We start from the raw sequence: 25,138 nt of genomic DNA, 5'->3' as shown, positions 1-25,138 counted from the left end.
TTACTGAAATATCTCTTCAACTCAACATTATTTATTTACTTCTGTTTATTTATTACTTGCATGATTTGTCCTCTATTGCACATTGTATGTTTGTCAGTCTTTGTTAAGTATAGTTTTTATAAATTCTACTGGATTTATTTATTTTCCTGTAAATGCCTGCAGGTAGTATATGGTGACTTGATAATAAATTTACTTTGAACTTTCAGAATACAAATAATTCTATGCCAGAGAACCATTTCATAAGTGCAAATTTATCATCTTGCCCAATGAGATAAAACAGTACAGAATTTCTATGGCCCGAACTACAAGATCTGGATCTAGAAGATCAAAGGTATTAGACCACAAGACATACGAGCAGAAATAGGCCATATAGGTCACGTGCCCCACTGAGTCTGCTCCGCCATTCAATCATGGCTGATTGTTTTTTTCCTCTCAATTTTTTAATTACTGATTAGGCCATAACCAGGATATTATGTCACCCTAATTTAGAAAGAATATGAAGGCCCCAGAGATGGTGAAGGAACATTTTACTAGAATGCAGGTGAAATCTCTCAGTACAAAACCCAAAATTATTCAGGAAAAGCTGAGGTTGTTTTCTTCAGTGCAAAGCAGGTTGAAAGGAAATTTGATAAGGGATGTGTAGAAACTACAGATGGTGTGACTGGCCAAAGCATGGCAAAATGAAAAGAAATAATGAATGTCTGTGGCTTGGAAATCACTGCCTGTAAGGGAGCTGGTAACAGCATATAAAACATTGAAACACTGAGGCCATTGCGGAAGGTGAGCACCCATTGTCTGCCTTTTGATCGCTGATGGGATTGCTCTGCAGCTGGAGGGAGGAAAAGGCTGCTGCTGTACCTGAAGAATGTGACCTAGGTTTTCAGTATTTTGGATATGGACTGGACTATAGACCTCTATCCCCCCCCCCCCAATCTTGTTTTTCATTTTCTTTGTTTTTCACCCAACCTTCCTCATTTTTTGTGTGGGGGAGGGGGATTTGGGGGCCAATGTGCCCGTTCTGTTTTTGTTATTTTTTTTGCATGGGGAGTGGGGATTTGGGGGCCGGTGTGCCTGTTCTGTTTCTGTTATTTTTTTTTGTGTGGGGAGGGGGATTTGGGGATTGATGATCGTGCTGCTGTTCTTTTGTTTCTTGGTTTCATGGAGAAGAGGAATTTCAGAGTTGTATACTCTGATAACAAATGAACCTTCGAACCTTGATAAAACTGAACCGTTCAGGAACGGAAGGATGGAAGTCAGACTGATATGACTGCCCTACAAACTTCTGGATGGAATAAATGACCTTCTGTCATAACAACTGTATGACTATATTGCGTGGGAATACCTCCACCCGCATATTTGTAAACTGCACATTCCTAAACTGCATATTCCTGTCTTGGTAATAATGGAATACTTAAATATTTTCAAGTCTAAATCCAAGAGCCCTCTACCACACATCAACATGCAAGTATCATCACCAGACAGCTTCATGCCCATAACTCACTACCATATTATGGTCAATAACTGAAGAAACATACAAACTGTATAAATAAATAAAATGATTTTACCTACGTTTGCCAGTCATTTAGCCCAATCACCTACTCTACACAAGAGCCTGCCCAATTCAAATAACCTCTTCCTACTATCTTTCCAAATCCCTCTAGCTCCTACTCCCACAAATGTATAACCAGACTCCATCTGCAGCAAATCCTCTTATGTAGCAGCAAAATGATAAGCATGTAAAAAATGAAGTCCGGCAAAATGCTTTTTACTTGATCAATTGGGGACCATCAAAACTTTTTTCTCAAGCTAATACTCTGTTAACCAACAAGGTGGCATAGGATGGTACAGCAGAATCAAATACACAGCACATCTGATGGAAAAGTTTTAATTTGTCAAAAGTTGTTTCCTTCAATAGTAAACAACAGGAATTCTGCAGATGCTGGAAATTCAAGCAACACACATCAAAGTTGCTGGTGAACGCAGCAGGCCAGGCAGCATCTGTAGGAAGAGGTGCAGTCGACGTTTCAGGCCGAGACCCTTCGTCAGGACTAACTGAAGGAAGAGTGAGTAAGGGATTTGAAAGTTGGAGGGGGAGGGGGAGATCCAAAATGATAGGAGAAGACAGGAGGGGGAGGGATGGAGCCAAGAGCTGGACAGGTGATTGGCAAAAGGGGATACGAGAGGATCATGGGACAGGAGGTCCGGGAAGAAAGACAAAGGGGGGGGGGGGGGACCCAGAGGATGGGCAAGAGGTATATTCAGAGGGACAGAGGGAGAAAAAGGAGAGTGAGAGAAAGAATGTGTGCATAAAAATGAGTAACAGATGGGATACGAGGGGGAGGCGGGGCCTTAGCGGAAGTTAGAGAAGTCGATGTTCATGCCATCAGGTTGGAGGCTACCCAGACGGAATATAAGATGTTGTTCCTCCAACCTGAGTGTGGCTTCATCTTTACAGTAGAGGAGGCCGTGGATGGACATGTCAGAATGGGAATGGGATGTGGAACCAAAATGTGTGGCCACTGGGAGATCCTGCTTTCTCTGGCAGACAGAGCGTAGATGTTCAGCAAAGCGGTCTCCCAGTCTGCGTCGGGTCTCGCCAATATCAACTCTGCTCTTAAACGCATCTCCCCCGTTTCACGTACATCTGCTCTCACTCCATCCTCTCGCCACCCCACTAGGAATAGGGTTCCCCTGGTCCTCACCTACCACCCCACCAGCCTCCGGGTCCAACATATTATTCTCCGTAACTTCCGCCACCTCCAACGGGATCCCACCACTAAGCACATCTTTCCCTCCCCCCCCCCCTGCATTCCGCAGGGATTGCTCCCCACACAACTCCCTTGTCCATTTGTCCCCTCCATCCCTCCCCACTGATCTCCCTCCTGGCACTTATCCGTGTAAGCAGAACAAGTGCTACACATGCCCTTACACTTCCTCCCTTACCACCATTCAGGGCCCCAAATAGTCCTTCCAGGTGAGGCAACACTTCACCTGTGAGTCGACTGGGGTGATATACTGCGTCCGGTGCTCCCGATGTGGCCTTTTATATATTGGCGAGACCCGACGCAGACTGGGAGACCGCTTTGCTGAACATCTACGCTCTGTCCGCCAGAGAAAGCAGGATCTCCCAGTGGCCACACATTTTGGTTCCACATCCCATTCCCATTCTGACATGTCCATCCACGGCCTCCTCTACTGTAAAGATGAAGCCACACTCAGGTTGGAGGAACAACACCTTATATTCCATCTGGGTAGCCTCCAACCTGATGGCATGAACATCGACTTCTCTAACTTCCGCTAAGGCCCTGCCTCCCCCTCGTATCCCATCTGTTACTCATTTTTATGCACACATTCTTTCTCTCACTCTCCTTTTTCTCCCTCTGAATATACCTCTTGCCCAACCTCTGGGTCCCCCCCTCCTTGTCTTTCTTCCTGGACCTCCTGTCCCATGATCCTCTCGTATCCCCTTTTGCCAATCACCTGTCCAGCTCTTGGCTCCATCCCTCCCCCTCCTGTCTTCTCCTATCATTTTGGATCTCCCCCTCCCCCTCCAACTTTCAAATCCCTTACTCACTCTTCCTTCAGTTAGTCCTGACGAAGGGTCTCGGCCTGAAACGTCGACTGCACCTCTTCCTACAGATGCTGCCTGGCCTGCTGCGTTCACCAGCAACTTTTATGTGTGTTCCTTCAATAGTAAATGACTTATGGAGTCTTTTGGAATTACTAGGGGGTACAGCAAATAAAATTTCTGGTCAAGCATGTAGAAACATTTCTTGACAGTGGTATCAGAGTTATCTTCAGTGTAAGTTACACTTTTTGCATTAGAACTATGATCATCCCAATGTCAAATTAAGATTCTACATAACAGTGATGTTATTTTTCCACTTCTACATTTGTTCAACTTGATACAAGTCCCAACATTTACAGGCTTTGCTTCAAAACCTTTATGACTGCCAACAAAGATCAAATAGAAGCTTCCTTTATTTCAAACAGAAAAGTGAATCAAGGAAAATGTTAAGATGCAATTCCATCCAAAGATTCAGGATTGTTTAATGTACACAAGTATAAGGAGGACAAAATAATTGCAACTCTGAATCCAATGCAGTGCAAAAAAACGCTAAAGTTAAAGAACACCATAATAGTAAGTAGAAACAGAAACGTAAATACACAAGTTAGGTTATATGCATAGTTTGATTGTATATCCATGAAGTGCGCTGTTAAACAACTTTAACTCTTGGGGAAAGTAACTGTTTCTGAGTTTGGTGGTCCTGGTGTGGATGCTATGTAGCCTCCTCCTGATTGGAGTGGGATAAACAGTCCACGAGCAGGGTGTGTGGGATCCTTCATGAAGCTTTTGGCCCTTTTCCAGTACTTCTTTCTGTATATATGTCATTGATGCCAGGTAGGCTGGTGGCAGTGACATGTTCGGCAGTTTTAACCACCAGTCGTAGAGCCTTCCTGTCTGCCATAGTGCAGTTTCTGTACCAAGCAGTGATGTTGCTTGTGAGGATGCTCTCTACTAAACATTAGTAGAATGAGGTGAGAATGGAAGAGCAAAGTCCAGCTCCCTTCAGCCTCCTCAGAAAGCAGAGGCATTGGTAAGCTTTCTTCTCTGTGTAGGATGTGTTCTGAGACCATGAGGTTGCTTGTGATGTGCACTCCCACCAGTATGAAACCGTTTGCAGTTTCCACTGCTATGCTGCCAATATAAAGGGAGGTGTGAGTGGTGCAAGTTCTCCTGAAGTCAGCAACTATCTCCATTGTCTTGTTGATGTTAAGGAAGAGGTTATTTGCCTGGCAACAGGCCTCGAGCTCTTCCACCTCCTCTCTGTAGGCCTTTGCATCGTTGTCGGCGATGAGCCCCACCACTGTTATGTAATCAGTGAACTTGACAATGTGATTACTCAGGTGTTTGGCCATTTAGTCATGTGTGAGCCGTGTACAGCACCGTGTTCAGCGCACAGCCCTGTAGGCATCCGTGTTGCTGATGATGGGGAGAGAAGAACAGTTGTGCATCATGACTATCTGAGGTCTGGTCGTTAGGAAGTCCAACAGTGGTGTATTTAAAACAAGGAGTAGGAGATTGTTCACCAAGGTTCGTGGGACAATAGTGTTGAATGCTGAACTGAGAGCCAGAAACAGCATTCTGACATTAGTGTTTTGTTTTCTAGGTGTGTCAGGACCATGTGCATAATAGATGCTCTTGTATCAGTCATAGAGCAGTTCTGTCAGTCCACACATTAATTACATTTTGTTCAAAATCAAACTGAAGTCTTACATAAGAAAACAGCAAACATACCCAAACTTTGGCAGGGAGGGAGGACTGGTTTTGAGACTGGTAATAATGGATGAGGAGCTAAATGTAGCACTACCTCGTGTGCAGAAAAATAATTACGCTATGAGGCATATACATTTTAAATATGACAGAAAATTACAATGCAACTAAGTCACCAAGAATGGATTGGACCAGCTAGATGGTAGCACTTAAAGAGTTAGGAGGCTAAGAGATCTGGCAATGCTGAGGAGACAAAATGAGGAAGCATTTTCAGAAGTTAAAATGGTTGCTATCAAGAAGGCATAAATTTAAGCCGATTACAAACAAAAAAGATAATGTTAAGTAGTTTTTTTATATCAATAGTTAAGATTTGGAATGCGCTACCAGAAAGATGTATATAGTTGATAGTTCTTCATCAAAGGATTTCAAGGAGAAAAAAAAATTACAGGCATAAAGTGCGTGCATGGGGAGAAAGACTATACGGATTATACACTGAAAGAGACAGAACAGAATTAATGCACTGAGTAGTATCATTTATGCAAGATTATTTAATAATTCTTACACTGATTTCAGTGACATCCAGCAGTAACATGAGACTGAAGCCAGTCAGCCTATAACCAAGGAAGATCAATGTGAGGTAAAGCACAGTGCATATCATTTGCAATGGCCAAAACTTGTCCGGTTTGACTGCCATTCCCAATACATAGCAAATTTTATGAAGCCAGTATTGTAAAGCCAGAATACACTGGATGGCAAACCCAAATTCACTTCATACAGGTATCTTCAAAGTAAATTATCTTTGTCACCATATACAACCCTGAGATTCATTTTCTTGCAGGCATACTCAATAAATCCATAATAGAATTAATGAAAGACAGCACAAACTTGTGTTCAGTCAATGTGCAAAAGACAACAAACTGCAAATAAAAAGAGAAAGTAGTAATAATAAATAAATATTGAGAATCTGAGATGAAGAGTCCTTGAAAGTGGGAACATTTCAGGAATGGGGCAAGTGAAGTTGAGCGAAGTTATCCCTTTTGGTTCACAGCCTGATGGTTGAGGGGTACTAACTGTTCTGAAACCTGGTAGTGAGAGTCCTGAGGCTCCTGCACCTTCTTTCTGATGGCAGACGTGAGAAGAGAGCATGTCCTGGGTGGTTGGGGTCCCTTCGACCTAATACAGCATTTTCTTTATCTATTCAATACAAACTGGGATTGAACATACAGTGAAACTAGCAAGAGTTATCACCCTCTATACTATGTCTATCTCCTTCTGATCTACAGCCACAACTTTTGTAAGAGAGGAACTATAATAAATCTTGAGAATACGCTTACACACATACAAAAAAAAATTGGATAAACTCAGCAACTCGGTGAAGAGAGGAGGGAAGATAATGGCACAGTCTTCCACCAACCAGAGTTCTCTGGCTGTTTACGCCCTGGAGCACAAATATTTCTGTCAAGAGTGCTGACTTCCACCAAGAATCCAGCTCTCAACTCTGGGCAAGACCAGTCACAATAAATACCTGGCCAGCTTCAGAGACAATGATGAGGCCACAATTCTAGGTTTGCAGCTTCAAGCTACTGTTTTAAAATAATTGTTTGTCACAAATACTTTCAATCATTCAGAACCATGTGTAGAATTTAAAATGTAACTTTACTTTCATTTTTCACAGTTTTCAAAAGGTATGCACATGAAGAATAAACTTTTTAAAGATCATTCATTATTCTGCTGATAATGAATTATAATGTCACCAGTCTATACATAGCAAATGAATCTGGCACAAGTTCAGTGAAAAAATTTCTCAGCCCAAGAGCTGGGATATCTGCAGAAGTTCACACTGACTCATTGGATCCATGTTAAATCCAAATAGCAGGCACAGAAGCCATGAGACCACCACACAGCTAAGCAGAAGCCGACTCCATCTGGTAGATCCATCTCAGCAGAAGATATTAACCCCATTATTTCAGGCCAATGTCTCAATCAAAACTCAAAAAAAGACCCTGTGATATCAACTTTCTTTTTACTCTGAAGTAATATTTATTCTATTTGTCTTTCCACAGATGCTATTCAACCTGGTGAGTATTCCGAACATTTTTCAGTTTTAATTGTGGATTTCCAGCATCCACAGTACTGTTTTCAAATTCTCATACTTAATGAAAAAAGTTGTCTTTATAAAGCAATTTTCACCACTCCCAAAGCATGTTATACTCAGCCAAGTGTTTTATTCAAATATAAAACCTGAAGAGCTAACTTCTTCTTCATGTGCCTTGTGCGTTACACACTTGGATGATCATAGCTCTCCACATCGAACGATCCCACGCAGTGTCAATGATATCTCGCACACTTAGATCTGTTAGTTCTTTCACAGTGTCCATATATTTTCTTCTTTGCCTTCCTCTTCCGCGTTTCCCAGGCGTACGGCCTTGTAACGTAAGGCATTCTATTTCTCCCTTTCCGATGACATGGCCCGGAATACAAGTTCCCTCTCATTTAATGTTCTCATTAAAGGTCCTTTTGTATGGGCACGTTGGAGTACTGTCTCATTAGTTACCCTATCTGTATATAATAATTTTAGCATTCTTCTAAGAAACCACATTTCTGTTGCTTCTAAGTTTCTTTGGAGTTCTGGTGTTATAGTCCATGTTTCGGAAGCATACAGCAAAATTGACCAGATGTAACATTTTATTAGCCTAAGCCTTGTTGTCATAGAAATGTGTCTGCTGGTAAAAATGGATTTCATTTTTTGGAAGTTGGTTTTGGCAATGGCAATTCTTCTTTTTATTTCTACTTTACTTCTAGCATCTTGTGACATAAAGCTACCAAGGTAATTAAAGCTGTACTTTTGTTCAATCTCTTGATTACCGATGTACAATTGGCAGTTGGGAGTATCCTGCTGTTTTGGTATTACCATACATTTGTTTTTTTTAAACAGTTGACGGTTAGACCAAAATCTGTATTTGTTTGTACCACTTTGTCAAGGAGGATTTGTAGGTCTTCTGCAGCACTTGCTATTAGGGTGGTATTGTCTGCATATCTTATATTGTTGATGTTAACACCTCCAATTTTTATCCCATCTAGGTGTTCTATTTCTCTGAGAATCACTATAGATATTAAATAATTCTGGTGAGGCAATGCATCCCTGTCTAACTCCTCTTTGAATTTTAGTTCAACTGCTTATATTATCATCAATTTTTACTGCCACTGTTTGATTCCAATATAAATTTTGAAGCAGTTGTTGGTCCCTTCCGTCAATGTTTAGTTTAGCAACAATTTGAAATAATTTTTCATATTGCACTTTGTCGAATGCTTTAGTGAAATCAATAAAACATAAAAAGACATCATTTTGATATTCAATTGGCCTTTCTGAAAGCATTTGAAGTATGAAAATTGCATTCCTAGTTCCTCTATCCTCAATAAACCTATATTGCAGTTACCAAGACAACTCCACCTTCACGTAGGACTTGGGTCCAGGTGCACAGTCTCACTGAAGGAGCTCGGTCTATGGCAAGCGTTTGGCGCCAGAAAAATAACCAGACCAATGGTGGTGGTGTCATCTAAAATCACTGAAGTCTCCGGCAGCAGGGAGATGGATTCCAAGCTTTGGTGGAGGATTGTCTTTGTACAACAACAGCAAAGGTTGGGCGACATCTAGTATATGATTCCCAACTGGGAACACCAGTAGAGGTCAAATGCTCCAGTTAGATGAGCACTGCGGCAACAGAAGGCAACGGCAAACCACTGTTGAGATTTTTGCCGAGTCAATCATGGAAAGAAACAAAAGAAGGAAACCAGACAACAGCGTGAATGGGGTTGATTCTAATCAACAGAACAACACCTCGATCGGTAGGGGTAGTCATGTGCTACAGGTGACACCAGACCGTCATCCAGAGACTGTAAGCAATGGGGAAAGGCCAAGGGTAGCAACATGGAACATCTGTACACTTTACCAGAAAGGAAAGTTGGACAACACATCAAATGAAATGAAAAGGTTGGAAGTTGATATCTTAGGCCTGTCAGAAATTAGACGGACCGACAGTGGCAAATTCACTAAGAATAGTTCTCTGATAGTGTACTCTGGAGGTCACCAGCATATGTACGGAGTTGGAATTATTTTAAACAAACAAGTATCAAAATGTTTCATCGGATTTTGGGTGATATCCAACCGGCTGCTTTTAGTTAAATTAAGGGGGACCGCTTTTAACATTAGCATAATCCAAGCCTATGCACCAACAAGTGATGCGGATGAAGAGGATATCAACAAGTTTTATGAATATCTCGACAGTGCTTATGAGCAATGTAAATCTCAAGATATAAAACTAGTCATGGGAGATTTTAAACTTCAAAGTTGGACAGGAAAGGGTTGATAACATCATAGGACCTTTTGGATTAGGGGAGAAAAATGAAAAGAGGAGATAATCCCAGTACAAGAAATCCAACACACCAACAAGGGGTGAATAACCCAAGAAGTTCTAGATCTGATGGAACAAAGAAGGTTAGTGAAGAATAATGAAGTACAATACAGAGAGCTAGACAGACAGACCAGACAATTGTGCAATATTGCAATGGAAGAATGGCTGAATCAAAAATGCAATGAAGTAGAAGGCCATATTAACAACAGCAAAGAAATGCACAAGAAAATTAAGGAATTTACTGGAATTAAGAAAACCTCCTGTACAGGATGCATAAGATCAGCAGACGGATCCATGCTAACAGACCCAGATAAAGTATGTGAGAGATGGATTCAATATATAGAGCAGCTGTTTGAGGATAATAGAGGGGAACCCCCAGATATTAAACACCCTAATTCTGGTCCACCTTTTACCAAAGAAGAAGTAACTATAGCAATGAAAAGCATGAAACATGGTAAAGCCACTGGACTTGATGAAATTTCAGTGGAAATGATAAAAGCCCTAGAAGATCTGGGCATAGATACTCTTTTTGAACTGTTTAATGGCATATATGAGTCTGGTGTATTGCCTGACGATCTCTTGAAATCAGTATTTATAACTCTGCCAAAAGTTCCTGGAACTATTGACTGGGAAAATTATAGAACAATCAGTCACATAATAAAGATTTTGTTGAGAATTGTTCTGAGTCGAATTAAAAACAAGTTAAGACCAGAAACTTCTAAACTGCAATATGGGTTTATTGAGGATAGAGGAACTAGGAACGCAATTTTCATACTACGAAGAGCTAACAGTTGATTTAAATGATGGCTGAAGATTGCACTGATGAAATCATGCCTGATATTCAGACCATGATGCTTAGGCACATGACATAGTTAAAACTAACCACAACTTTGAATTGGGGTTTCAGTAATTACAGCATGAAGTTTAGACAACTATTTTTTTATCAAGATAACAGAATAAATTACCAACAATCTATAATGGTATGCTTCTTGTTCTGATTCATCTCATTTTTTTGACAAAATTCTTAAGTATTTTATTACCGAGCACCTTGTACTTCTATCATAACCTCTTCAAAAGCACTTGATTCACAAAAGCAGCCACTTTCCCATACCAACAGCAACGCAGAGACTGGAATTTTACCATTGGCAGTGAAGCAAGACACTCACTAGGGGGTTCGAAACAAAAAATAACTGCCCACGAAGATCTAGCAAAATGGTAGTAACCATTAGATTTTGAAATATTCGAAGTTACACTGGAAATAATAGAATTACAAGAGATCAAAGGTGTTGTTAATAACAATTTCTTAAAACACCAGTGACCAACAGTAGTAGAGCACTTTACAGAGAGACAGCACCAAAACTTCTTAATTCAAACAATTCCATTTAACGAACAGGATACTGCAACATTGCACATTAACACACCAACTCAGGTATGTTATACCAATACAAGCAAGTGATAGGGAAATTCTTTCCAATGGGAAATGATAAATAGTTCTAAGTATCTTCTGCTCGTGTGAAACCAATTGCCTTGCAAATGTGCCTGGGAACCTTTCTCAAACCTTACAAATTATGCTCATAGTACCAATATCTATTTACACTTTTTCTTAAACCTCCATGCACTGTGATAGTTTATGTGGCTGCTGAGATCTTTCAAACCAACTGAATAATTGCCTATCATTCTTCTTGGTCCTGCCAGATCTTTGAACATCTTCTTGTCTATTCTTTTCACTCTGGTTGATTTCCTGTACTAGTTCAAAAACAAATGGCTGTGTCCCCTTACACCTCAGAGTTGTTGCTTTCCTCTTCATTCATTGGCAATCCCTCATCAATTTATCTAACAATGCATCAACCATAATTTTCAATCTATATAGTTGGATCTACATTAGCTTATTAAACTCACTAAGCTCCCAAATAGTGCTAAAACCTGTTTCACCAAAAATTTGTTCCAAAGTAATACTTCAACACACGTTACAAGTTTCTTCTACACGAACTCAAATGGCAAAATGAAAAGAGCCTACAGAACTTGTTTCAAATGCACTGCATACTTGAAGTAATTCACAAATAGTAATTCTGTATCAGCTATCACGCACACTTACGGAATTTAATACCAAGTTAATTTGAAACTGGAAGTTAAAGTTAAAGCCTGGAAAGGTGCCATGATCAAATTTGTAGATTTGAGTACAGGCTAAAACGTGATGCATGTCCTTCCACAAAACTTGAATCTACAATGGACCTTCTGAAGAAAGCTCACAAACCCAAAATATTAATTTCCATTGTCCAGAATCCAATTGTTTGGAAAGCCCAATGGTTCAGCAACGGACTCCCTGGAGCTTTGTCTCTCATGTTCCGCTAAATATAACGGAGTTCATTTCACACATTCCCTTTAAACTCACAGGGTTCATATACTACAATGTGCTAGATTATCGGGAGTTTTATAATATCTCTCCAGAGGTGAAGCCTGACTTTAGCATTTCCTATATTAACTTCCGAATTCACAAAGGCCAGTCCTTGCAATGTACAATCTGCTAAAAATTCCACCTCAGCAACTCCAAAAGGGAACTACATCAACTATATCTTCCTTATTCAAGATACTCCCATTTCTTGCTCCAATAAAGTTAATCTCCAGAGCAGCATTCTGCCTAACTCAGTCAAGCTTGTGGGTTGAAGATCTACACTGTGAAACACAAGTCCAAAGTTTAATTTGAAGCTTTACATAATATACATTAGCAATGGATGGTGAAGCACAAATTCACTGGAATGATATTCTGGAAGAAGGGTTAAATTAAAGGGAGAGTTACACATTATGGATTTGTGTTCTCAACACCAAGTGATGATCCAATTGGAGTGACAAGTTGGTTAAACAATTGGTTAAAGATGAAAAAAAGAGACGCTATTTTCTCTGGCACGGAATCAAGAATAAATGTGGAGCACCTTTTAGTTGTAACTGGGCCAAGGCCAGTAGAAAGGCCAAGGAGCAATTCGTTCCAAAAAAGTAATAGAAATTTGGAATATGCATCGCCCTAAATTTGTTGAAGAGAGAACTGAAAACTTAAAATTTGATTACTTTAGATATGTATATAGAAGGATGTGGAATTTAGATTGAAGCCAGCAACAGAGTGACTCTTCTTTTTTTGAGTCAACTGATTTGGCCAAAGTGGAATCTGCAGACTCTGTAACAGGAAGTCCTTGACAGAGCAGGCATAAGAATAAATTGAGAGATAATACACTCATTCCACTGTTTATACTGTTTTTTTGTATACTCCTGACACACAGATTAGAGATTCTCAGTGAACCTTGAGACTTGAGAAACTCAGTTACAGAGAAAGGTTGAATAGGTTGGGACTTTATTCCCTGGAGCGTAGAAGAATGAGGGGAGATTTGATAGAGGTGTATAAAATTATGATGGGTATAGATAGAGTGAATGCAAGCAGGCTTTTTTCACTGAGGCAAGGGGAGAAAAAAACCAGAGGACATGGGTTAAGAGTGGGGGGGGGGAGTTTAAAGGGAACATTGGGGGGGGGGGTTTCTTCACACAGAGAGTGGTGGAAGTGTGGAATGAGCTGCCAGACGAGGTGGTAAATGCGGGTTCTTTTTTAACGTTCAAGAATAAGTTGGACAGATACGTGGATGGGAGGTGTATGGAGGGATATGGTCCGTGTGCAGGTCAGTGGGACTAGGCAGAAAATGGTTCGGCACAGCCAAGGAGGGCCAAAAGGCCTGTTTCTGTGCTGTAGTTTTTCTATGGTTTTTAAATCGCTAATGCTACATCTCCATTTTAAGTGGTCATGACAACCATGTTATATTTGATCAAATTGGCTTCAAAATCATCTTCAAATTGTTTCTTCTGTCCACCAAGTAATCTACTGTAATAACAGCACCCGGAACAGCTGGTCTGTTTTAGAGGTCTGATATCAACATACAAAAGAACAGCCTGCTTATTGGAGCTAACTGAATGCAGTTAGAAAATCAATGCTTGAAATGTTGGTCTGGAGAGAACACTGACATTGCTTCACTTATCCTGTCTATGGATTTGGAAAATTGTGCAAAGACAAAACCGGTGACATGTTCAGTAGTTTGAGATACCTCCTGTGTATAGTTAACATCTCCAAAGTGTACAGGACGGCAGGAATCACCACTGCTTCACAGACCACAAGCTTTGTGCCGGGTATGGTTATAAACAACAGCTACAGTTGCTAAATGGCCCTCATCTATTCATTTGTTGCATAGTTTCAGAAATTGAGCTGCACTGTTGGATATATGATTATGTGTTGAGCCAAAGTCCAGTCTGCCTATTCAGATGGACATGGAATAACAAACCTTCCTGATGATAGCAGGGCGTTCAGTATTCCATACACAGTACTTATGCAACCAGACTGAAGTGAACGTTCAGTGATATGTGACCAAATCTTTCTTCATTTATTCATATACAGGGTGTGGACATCACTGATAATACAGCACTTTCCACTGCCCCCAAACCAAGAAGGCAGTTAAGACTCAATCACATGGATAAGACAGGAATTACAGAAAGAACAAAAATGTCCTTCCTTGAAGAATACCAATGTTTATTAACACAGACCAGATCATAGGCTGGAACATACCCAAACATACCCACTGCCTGTATGGTGGAGCATAGCATCAATGAATTCCAAGATCCACCCACCAGCCACAAAGGAAGAACTCTCTACACACCCTAAATCCATGCATTGGAGAAGGGGCAGCCCAATCAATCCACCCGAACTACCTGGGTGGAGGAAAGTGGAAACCTTTCTTCAGTCCATTCCAACAGCCATGGGAGAGAGAGAAGAGAAGGGAGTCTATTCACCTCACCAACACCACTTAGAGGGGTTTAAAAGAGCATGGTAGGGAAGTGGGAACCAGAGCAGCAGGTCAACAGATGGAAGTATTGAGGGGAAAATAGGGGTTGAACCAAATAAACACCATAGGACAGACAAGGCAGGCCAACTAAATGAACATGGTGGGACCACTGGGCTGTAATGTGTTTATTTTAAATGCAAGTATTGCAGGTAAGGCAGATAAATTTGTAGCTTATATCAATGTATGGAACTATAATCTTGTTGCCGATACACAGACATGGTTGAGGGACCATAAGATATAGGAGTCGAATTAGACCAACTGGCCCATCGAGTCTGTTCTGCCATTTCATTGTGGCTGGTCCATTTCCCTCTCAGCCTCAACCACCTATGGCAATGACTTCCACAGAGGGGGACAGGTCTAGCAGCTTGTTGTTCCAAGGTTGTGATGTTTCAGATGTGACAGAGAGATGTGAAGGAGCTCCATTTCTAATCAGAGAGATTGCCAGCTGCCGTCAAGAGGGGACACACTGGAGGGTCCATCCACTGAGACAATATGGGTAGAATGCAAAAATAAGAAAGGTACAATCATTCTGACTGGCGTCCCAACTGCCATCACAAGATAGAGTAAAAGATAAATAGACAGATTATGGAAAGATGTAAAAGTAACAGCATTGTCATAGTGGGTAACTTTAACTTTCCCAACATTGACTGGGATTTCTGTAGTGCAAGCTTAGATGAGGCAAAATTTGCAAAGTGTATCCAACAGTACGTAGGTAGCCCAACTAAAGGAGGGGCAATACTAAACCTGACCAGGTCTTTGTGGTTTCAATAGGAAACATTTTAGGTTTTAAGATAGTTATGATTAACGTTAACTCTGGACCTCAGAGGAAAGTACTCAATTGGAAAAAGGAATATCACTGAGCTAGGGAGAATAGACAGGGAGTAGCTGTTATTGGCATGTACGTGTCATTAAAGACCAATTGATCAGAATTCAGGACTGGCATCTTTCAGTAAGGGGGAAAAGGTGAGAGAGATTATCAATTTAGTCAAAAGAGTAAAGCACATGTAAGGTTTGGGAAACTGTAATCAGAGAGAAATAAGAAATAGAAAGAAAGTAGAAAAAACTCAAGCAGGGAATTAGATGAGCCAAAAGAGCCATGGCGAGTAAGATTACAAAAATCAAAAGGCATTTTACACAAAAAGGTAACTATGGAGAAAACAGAGTCACTCAGGATAAAGGAGGGCATTTATGGCTGGAGGCAAAAGATGTAGGTGAGATACTAAACAAGTACTTTGCATCAGTATTTCCCAAGCAGGAGGACCTGAAGGATGGTGAGGACCAATCTAAGTCACACTGAGGTCAGAAAGATTGTGGTCAATGGTCTATTGAAGAACACCAAGGCGGATACGCCCCCAGGGTTCAGCAAGATCTATCCCAGGTCACTAAGAGGCAAGAGAGGAGATTGCTGGGGCCTCTCTGTCCTCTTTTGTCACAGGAGAGATCCCAGGGAAATGAAGATCAACCGATATTGAGAAGCAGCAGGGATAACCCAGTCTTAAATCAGTGCAAGAGAATACATAAGAACACAGAAATCTACAGCACATTCCAGGTTCTTCGGCCCACAACATTGTGCTGACCATGTAACCTACTTCAGAAACTGCCTGGAATGACCCTACTGCATAGCCCTCATTTTACTAAGCTCCATGTATCTATCCAGGAGTCTCTTAAAAGACCCTGTTGTATCTGCCTCCACCACCATCACCAGCAATGCACTCCATGCACTCACCACTCTCTGAAAGACTTACCCCTGAGATCCCCTCTATACCTACTTCCAAGCACCTTTAAAACTCTGCCCCCTCATAGTTACTTCAGGCCTGGGGGAAAACCTCTGACTGTCCACACGATCAATGTCCCTCATCATCTTGTACACCTCTATCAGGTCACCTCTCATCCTCCGTCGCTCCAAGAATCCACTGGAGATTAATCTTAATGTTAGGTTTTGGAAAAGCATGGAATTATGAGAGGTAATCAGCATAGCTTTGTATGGGACAAGTCATACCTTAAAATGTGATTGTTTTTTTCCTGAGGCGATGAAGATGATTGATAATAGAATGGCAGAAGATATTGTATACACGTGACTTTAGTAAAGCATTTGCAAAAGGTTCCTTATGAACCAGAAGATTAAGATTACGCATCCAGGGTGACATGACAGTTTGAATCCAGACATTGGCTTGTCCATAGAAAAGGAAGCATAGTGGTGGAGGGGTGCTATTCTGACTGGAAGTCTGTGACCAGTGGTGTTCCAGAGTGTATCATAATGATGTATGGATTAGAGGTACCTGCTAAAAGGAGTTTGGATAAACCCATTGTTATCACTGGAGCATTAAAGACTAAGGGGAGATCTGACAGAAATTTATAAAATTATCAGAGACATAGACAGAATTGTTACATCAGGCAGAAGTGTGAAGTACTAGAAGGCATAACTTTAAGATGGGGATAAGGAAAGTTTAAAGATAATGTGCAAGGCAGGTTTTTATTTTAAACACAGAGTGGCAGTTGTGAGGAATGCCATCAGGGATTGGTGGTGGAAGGAGATAAATTAGTAGCATTTAAGAGGCATTTCAGCAGACACATGAATAGGCTGGGAATGGAGCGATACACACCATCTGCAAGGGTGATGGGATTAGTTTAATTTGACATCATGGGCTAAAGGCTGTACTGTTCTACAATACCAGCAGAAATCCTGATTTTCCAGTGAAGAAATGGTATGTAGTGGAGGATCCCATGTATTCTCTTTTTCTCATCCTGGCGCTTAAAACATCAGTTCCTCTGTCATACTTGTTGGTCACTGTTAACCTTTTCGAGCGGGATTACACACAAGTCTAATGAAACAACGGAGTTTTCCCAAGATTGTCTGCATTAATACCTCGCCTACTCTCCTGTTCACATTCTCCTGCAGAACCCCTACATTCTATCTAATCCACAGTCCACCTTTCAGATACCTAATCCAATTCACTTTCAAGGTCTCTTCATTTCACATTCTCGATACCTATTGCTCGTTTATATATTATTTTTTTCTCTTTGTATTTGCACAGTTACTAGTTGCTCTCTGTCCTGTTGGGTGCGGTTTTCATTAATTCTTGTTTCGTGTATTTACTGTGATTGCCCGCAAGAAAATGAATCTCAGGGCATGTATACTTCGATAATAAATGTAAAACTTTGGTTTTATTCTCACAGTGTCAACAACACAATCTTCATTTCTTAAAATAAACATAGTTCACATTGCCCTGAAAAGAGGTAGGGTTGAGGAGTTGAAAACAGACAGGTGGGAAGGGTACACCGGGCTGGCTGGGGATAGAGGGCTCTGTGGTGTCCTGGGTGGGGCTGGGAGGGTGTGGGTTAGGCGGTGGGATGGGGTGAGGACGGGAAAGCGGGGGTAGGATGAGAACAGCGGTATAGTGAGGTGGGGGGCGACGAGAGGTGATGATGGGGTGAGGACGGGAGCGGGGAAGGCGCCAACCCTTCCACTCCGGTCAGGAAGACGAAACCCGCGCATGCGTTGCGCCGCCGCGCCCACCCAGGTTCTCTTCTTACCTTCCCCTTCAGGTCCAGCACGTAAACGGCAGAGGCCGACATGTTGCCGTCGGCTCTCCCGGCCCAGGAAGAAAAGGAAACCACGACTCGCTCCCGCTATCTGGGCCGCAGCGTCACCATAACAGCACCGTCACTTCCGAAAACCGGGCAACAAGGCATGTTGTGATTGGCCAGAGCCCGCGAAGCAGCAGTGGGGTCGCCATTCGCCTCTGTCACGTGCTGGCGGTGGGCGTTGGTGCTCGTTGTGGCAGAAGAGCGGATCAATGTCGTCACGTGTAGAACAAGTCTGGGGTGCGGTAGAGAGAGCTGAGGTGGGTTAGACAGGCGTGTCTGTTCCCGGCCCAGTCCCACATCAGCAAGGTGCACCTGTATCCGGCCCAGACCTACATCCTCGGGGCGCACCTGTACCCAGGTCAGTCCCACGTCCTCGGGCTGCACCTGTATCCATCCGCGGGGTGCACCTGTTCCCGGGCCAGTCCCACATCAGCAAGATGCACCTGTACCCGGGCCAGTCCCACAACCGCGGGGTGCACCTGTACTTAGCCCAGTCCCGCATCCTCGGGGTGCACCTGTACCCGGCCCAGTCCCGCATCCTCGGGGTGCACCTGTACCCGGCCCAGTCCCACATCCTCAGGGCGCACCTGTACCCGGCCCAGTCCCGCATCCTCGGTGCTCACCTGTACCCGGCCCAGTCCCGCATCCGCGGGGCGCACCAGTACCCGGCCCAGTCCCGCATCCGCGGGGCGCACCAGTACCCGGCCCAGTCCCGCATCCTCGGTGCTCACCTGTACTCGGCCCAGTCCCGCATCCGCGGGGCGCACCAGTACCCGGCCCAGTCCCGCATCCGCGGGGCGCACCAGTACCCGGGCCAGTCCCGCATCCGCGGGGCGCACCAGTACCCGGGCCAGTCCCGCATCCGTGGGGCGCACCAGTACCCAGGCCAGTCCCGCATCCGCGGGGCGCACCTGTACCCGGGCCAGTCCCACATCCGCGGGGCGCACCAGTACCCGGGCCAGTCCCGCATCCGCGGGGCGCACCAGTACCCGGGCCAGTCCCGCATCCGCGGGGCGCACCAGTACCCGGGCCAGTCCCGCATCCACGGGGCGCACCTGTACCCGGACCAGTCCCACATCCTCGGGGCGCACCTGTACTTAGCCCAGTCCCACAGCACATCCCTGCCGTTATGGTCGGTCTGCACCCCACCCCCCGGCCATACACACACAACTGCGCTGCATGATCTGCCTTCCTCGGAGCAGCACAGCTGCCTGAGAAAGGAAAGGGAACCGTCATCTGCATTACAGGCAGCTTGAGTTAGCAGCTTAATGCCATAACCATGTGTACCCATGTGCCTCTGAAGGCAGGTCTTGCACATAGTTAACTCCTTCCGTGGAGCCTCGGTGTTTTATATGGGCCATTACTGGAAATTTTACATATTTTGGACTTCTTGACAGAAAAGCCTCAAGACAGAAATATTTTCAGCTCCATCATGCTGAGCACCAGCCTGCTACTGAAGCAAGTTCACTGATGACAATGGTGGTTAGCTTCAACAGCAACAAAGAGAGAGCATACAGAGGAGATAGAGTGGCTGGTACAGTGAGTCTCAACTTGGACAAGACCAAACAGATGACTGTGGGTCTCTTCTACCTATCGGAGATATTTATTGACGTACAGTGCAGAATAGGCCCTTTGAGCCACGCCACCCAACAATTCCCTGATTTAATCTGAGCCAAATCACAGAACAATTTACAATGACCAATTAACCTAGCAACCAGTACATCTTTGAAACCCACCTGCTCATGGAGAGAACATACAAACTCCCCACAGGCATTGGCAGGAGCACTGCGTACACAGGGCCCTTAGCATTGTTAATGATCCCTTCTACCTGTCCAGCAGTCCATTTCCTTTGCCCCCCTGCCATCAGGTGGGAGGTACTGCAGCATTACGCCAAGAACTGTTAGGGTGGGGAAACAGCTTCTGCCCCCAGGCCATAAGACTAGTGAACTCCCTGCCACCACTCAAGTCTCATCACACATGAAGCACAGTACATTATACCATTTACATTTTATACATTATACCATTTACATTTTAACTTGTCGTAAATGCACCTTATTACTTGTTAACTTACGTGAAGTGAATTAAATTGAATTGACTTTGTTACTTACATCCTTCATCTACATGAGTAAAAATCTTCATGTTACGTCTCTATCTAAATGTGCAATTTATAGTAATTTATAATAAATAGTATGTACAACAGGACAGTAAATATAAAATAGAAATACAATTGTATCAGCATGAATTAATCAGTCTGATGGCCTGGTGGAAGAAGCTGTCCGGAAGCCTGTTGATCCTGGCTTTTATGCTGCAGTACCATTTCCCAGATGGTAGCAGCGGGAACAATTTGTGGTTGGGGTGACTCGGGTCCCCAATGATCCTACTGGCCCTTTTTATACACCTATTGCTGTAAATGTCCTGAACAGTGGAAAGTTCACATCTACAGATGCGCTGGGCTGTCTGCACCACTCTCTGCAGACTCCTGTGATTGAGGGAAGTACAATTCCCACACCAGGCAGTGATGCAGCCAGTCAGGATGCTCTCAATAGTTCCCCTGTAGAAAGTTTGGGGGTTCATACCAAACCTCTTAAACAGTCTGAGGTGAAAGAGCCACTGTTGTGCCTTTTTCACCACCTAGTTGGTACGTACAGACCTTGTGAGATCCTCGGTGATGTTTATGCCGAGGAAAGCTGTTCACACTCTCAGCCCAGATCCATTGATGTCAATAGGGGTTAGCCTGTCTCCATTCCTCCCGTAGTCCATAATCAGTTCCTTTGTTTTTGCGACATTGAGGGAGAAGTTGTTTTCTTGACACCACTACATGAGGGTGATGATCTCTTCTCTGTAGGCTGCCTCATTATTATTTGAGATTAGGCCAATCTGTGTAGTGTCATCAGCAAACTTCATAAGCAGACTGTTTTTAAATGTACTGCATTGTGCACCTTGGTCCGGAAGAACATTGTATGTAGTATGTATATATATGATTGAATGACAATAAACTGAACTTGCAACGTGTACTGTACAAGAAGAATTGTGCCAGGAAGAACCAGTACATGTGGTGTTCTAAAGTTCATTGTAAATTTATTATCAAGATACATACATCATTTTATACTACCATGAAATTCATTTTCTTGCAGGCATTCATGGTAAATAAAAAGAAACAATAGAATCATTGAAAAACTACATACAAAGATGTACAACCAATGTACAAAAGACAAATTCTGTAAATATAAAAAGAAAAACAATAATAATAGACAGTATGTAATAAATGATTATTTATTACATGAGTTGTAGAGTCCTTGAAAGTGAGTCCATAGGTTGGGGCAGGTGAAGTAATCACTCTGGTTCGGGAGCCTGATGGTTGAGAGGTAATAACTGTTCCTGAGTCTGGTTGTGGGACCCAAGGCTCCTGTATTTCCTTCCAAGTGGCAGCAGTGACAAGAGCTTGACTTAGTTAATAATGGATACTACTTTCCTGTGACAGCACTCCTTGTACATGTGGGGAGGACTTTACCTGTAATGGACCAGGCTGTATCCACTACCTTTAGTAGACTTTTCTGTTCAAGGGTGTTGGTGTTTCCATACCAGACCATATGTTCTGTACCTTACAGTATTTAACATTAATGTACTTTAGTTTGTTATTTATGTGTGATTCATCTGAGATGTTATCCTTATTAAATATTGAAGAGGAAATATTTTTCAGTGTTATAGCACAAAGGTTGTCTACTTACCTGGAGAAAAATAACTTCATCTACACACATGTGCAGAAGGCAGGGTTGCCAGGTTTTCCTGGCTGCTTTGAACACACAAGTATCATTTTGCATTAAATACAAACTGCTAAAAGTGGCAGACTCCTCCATGTCTTGTTCTTAGACATAGCCAATGCTTTTGGGGTGGTCTCGCATAACCTCCTGTGGTCTTCATTTGAATTCTTCCATGTACCAGAATATGTTACAACCCTGATCAGAGCCTACTTTTGATATCTCCGGTTCTCACTGATAATTGCAGAGTACAACACAGCCTGGCAGCCTGTGGAGGTGGTGCAACCTGCCATTATGCCCATCTCTTCGCTGGCCTTTAACATGGCAGTGGAAGTAATCATTTGAGCTTCTAAATGAGTAGTTGGAGGAGAACGACTGAAGACAGGACTACGCCTATCAGCAGTCTAGGCACCTATGGATGATTTAACCATCCTGACAACTACCATCCCATGTACCAAATGATTGCTTGAGAAGCTGCATTCAGACATCAAATGGGCCTGAACGATGAGTAAAACAAAGAAGTCTAGGAACATTTCTATAGTGAAAGGAAGGCTGGTCGACTGACTACAAGTTCCATGTGGATGAGAAAGCAATCTTACTGTGTCAGAAATGCCAATTAAAAGCATGGGGCATTGGTACGATGTAAACCTCAGGTGATACAAATCAAGTGAAACTGCTGAGAGAAGAAATCATCAAAGGGCTTAAAGATATCGGTAAGACCTTTACAACACGCTGAAGAAACTCAGCAGGTTGAGCAGCATTCCTGGAAAAGATCAGTCAACATTTCGGGCTGGAACCCTTCGTTAGGACTGAAGAGGGAAGGGGCAGAGGCCCTATAAAGAATGTGGGGGGAGGGTGGGAAGGAGAAGGCTGGTAGGTTCCAGGTGAAAAATCAATAAGGGGAAAGATAAAGGGGTGGGGGAGGGGATAGGCAGGAAAGGTGAATAGGGGAAAATACGATGGGTAGTAGAAGGAGGTGGAACCATGAGGGAGGGGATAGGCAGCTGGGGAAGGGGGCAGAGTGACATAGAGATAGGGGAAGGGAGGGGAAGTGAATTACCAGAAGTTGGAGAATTCTATGTTTTTTACCAAGGGGCTGGAGACTACCTAGATGGTATATGAGGTGTTGTTCCTCCAACCTGAGTTTACCCTCATCATGGCAGTAGAGGAGGCCATGTATGGACATATCCGAATGGGAATGGGAAGTAGAGTTGAAGTGGGTGGCAACCGGGAGATCCTGTCCGTTGTGGCGGACGGAGCGGAGGTGCAAGACGAAGCGGTCCCCCAATCTGTGTTGGGTTCCACCGATGTAGAGGAGGCTGCACTGGATGCAATGGATGACCCCAACAAACTCACAAGTGAAGTGTTGCCTCACCTGGAAGGACTGTTTGGGGCCCTGAATGGTGGCAAGAGAGGAGGTGTAGGGACAGGTGTAGCACTTACGCTTACAGGGATAAGTGCCGGGTGGGAGATCTGTGGGGAGGGACGTGTGGATCAGGGAGTCGTGGAGGGGCCGATCCCTGCAGAAAGCGGAGAAGGGTGGAGAGGGAAAGATGTGCTTAGAGGTGGGGTCCTGGTGAAGGTGGCGGAAGTTGTGGAGGATAATGTGCTGGATCCGGAGGCTGGTGGGGTGGTAGGTGAGGACAAGGGGAACTCTGTCTCTGTTGTGGTGGCAGGAGGATGGGGTGAGGGCTGAAGTGCAGGAAATGGAGGAGATGCGGGTGAGGGCATCATTGATGACGACAGAAGGGAAACCACGATCCTTAAAAAAAAAGGACATTTGAGATGTCCTGGATGTTCTGCCTCATCCTGGGAGCAGATACAGCGGAGACGGAGGAACTGGGAATAGGGAATAGCATTTTTGCATGTGGCAGGGTGGGAAGGGGTGTAGTTGAAGCAGTTATGAGAGTCAGGCTTGTAGAAGATGTCAGAGGACAGTCTGTCTCCAGAGATGGAGACCGAGAGATCGAGAAAGGGGAGAGAAGTGTCCGAGATAGACCAAGTGAATTTGAGGGCTGGGATGGAAGTTTGAAGTAAAGTCAGTGAAATTGACAAGCTCAGCATGGGTTCAGGAAGCAGTACCAATGTAGCGAAGGAAAAGTTGGGGAGCAGTACAGAGTAGGTTTGGAGCACAGACTGTCCACATAACCAACGAAGAGGCAGGCATAGCTGGGGCCCATGCGAGTGCCCATAGCTACACCCCGATACGACCTTGCTGCCAGGAAACCTCAAGCTCTGGTGCTTTCAGTTTGGATTGCTCCCTCAGGTGTTGTGGCCACTGACTCCGTATGAAGTCCGCATCACTCATGTTGAAAAGCTGGAGAGGACAGTTAGCTCCATCATTAAGAAGTGGATAGGCCTACCAAGATCGCTAAGTAACATCTACCTGTATGGCAAAGGAGCTCTGGAGTTGTCTGTGACGCGGCTGACTGAAGAGTTCAAGCGTGCCAAGGTGAGGCTTGAAACGACTCTCTCAAAATCTCTTTATTGTCCGGGATACTGCACCCAGGACCTTAGCAGGGAGAAATGGTGTCCAGCAGAGTTAGTAAAACAGGCAAAAGCAGCACTCAGGTTTGCAGACATGGCGAGCCAGGTGCAATCTGAAAGAGGGGGCCTTGGCACAGACTGCAACACAAAAGCAAAGGCAAGTTATGGTGGTGGAGGTACAGCAACAGGGGGAGCAGATGAGGTGTGCAAGAGCAGAGTCTCAGGAAAAACAGGGTCAATGGACAACATCCAGAAAAGAAAATTCAGCTGGAAAGACTTATGCGAAAAGGAAGGAAGGAAGATTAGCTTCCTGATAAGAACTGTTTGTGACGTTCTCCCAACACCCAAAAATCTGAACCAGTGGCTCAGTGAAGACCCAGCTTGTTCACTCTGTGGAAGAGACACAAACCTCAAGCACATCCTCTGATCTTGCAAAGTAAGCCTCGCTCAAGGAAGATACAATGGAGGCACAACCAAGTCCTCAGATGTTTGACATCCATTGTGGAGAAGCAAAGGCTGACAACAACTCTAAGCCCCATATGACTGGAAGAACCACCATCCCCTTTGTCCAGCAAGGACAGACAGTGCCTCCCTCAGTGACACGGCTGGTGTCAGGCATACTGAAACCTGCTCATGACTGAAACATGGCTGTCCACCTTGACAAAAGGCTAATATTTCCCCTGGAGGTAGTCACTACCACCGTCAGACCAGATTTGGTCTTGTGGTCCAGCAGTCTGAAGGCTG

At 43.6% G+C, this 25,138-nt stretch overlaps 1 protein-coding gene across 1 annotated transcript in view; it reads right to left on the bottom strand.

Annotated features, from left to right (window-relative positions):
- LOC140188355 (AP-1 complex subunit mu-1) overlaps positions 1-18,451 on the bottom strand; it is a 131,080-nt gene extending 112,629 nt beyond the window's left edge. The window contains exon 1 of the mRNA XM_072244542.1: positions 18,096-18,451. Coding sequence (XP_072100643.1) covers positions 18,096-18,137 — 42 coding nt within the window. The 5' untranslated portion in view covers positions 18,138-18,451. The remainder of the gene's footprint in view (positions 1-18,095) is intronic.
- Between the last annotated feature and the right edge of the window lie 6,687 nt (positions 18,452-25,138).

Source organism: Mobula birostris, chromosome 26 (genome assembly GCF_030028105.1).
Source record: "Mobula birostris isolate sMobBir1 chromosome 26, sMobBir1.hap1, whole genome shotgun sequence".
Lineage (NCBI taxonomy): Eukaryota > Metazoa > Chordata > Chondrichthyes > Myliobatiformes > Myliobatidae > Mobula > Mobula birostris.
Note: the sequence above shows the minus strand (reverse complement) of the source record. Positions and strands in the feature narration are given on the sequence as shown.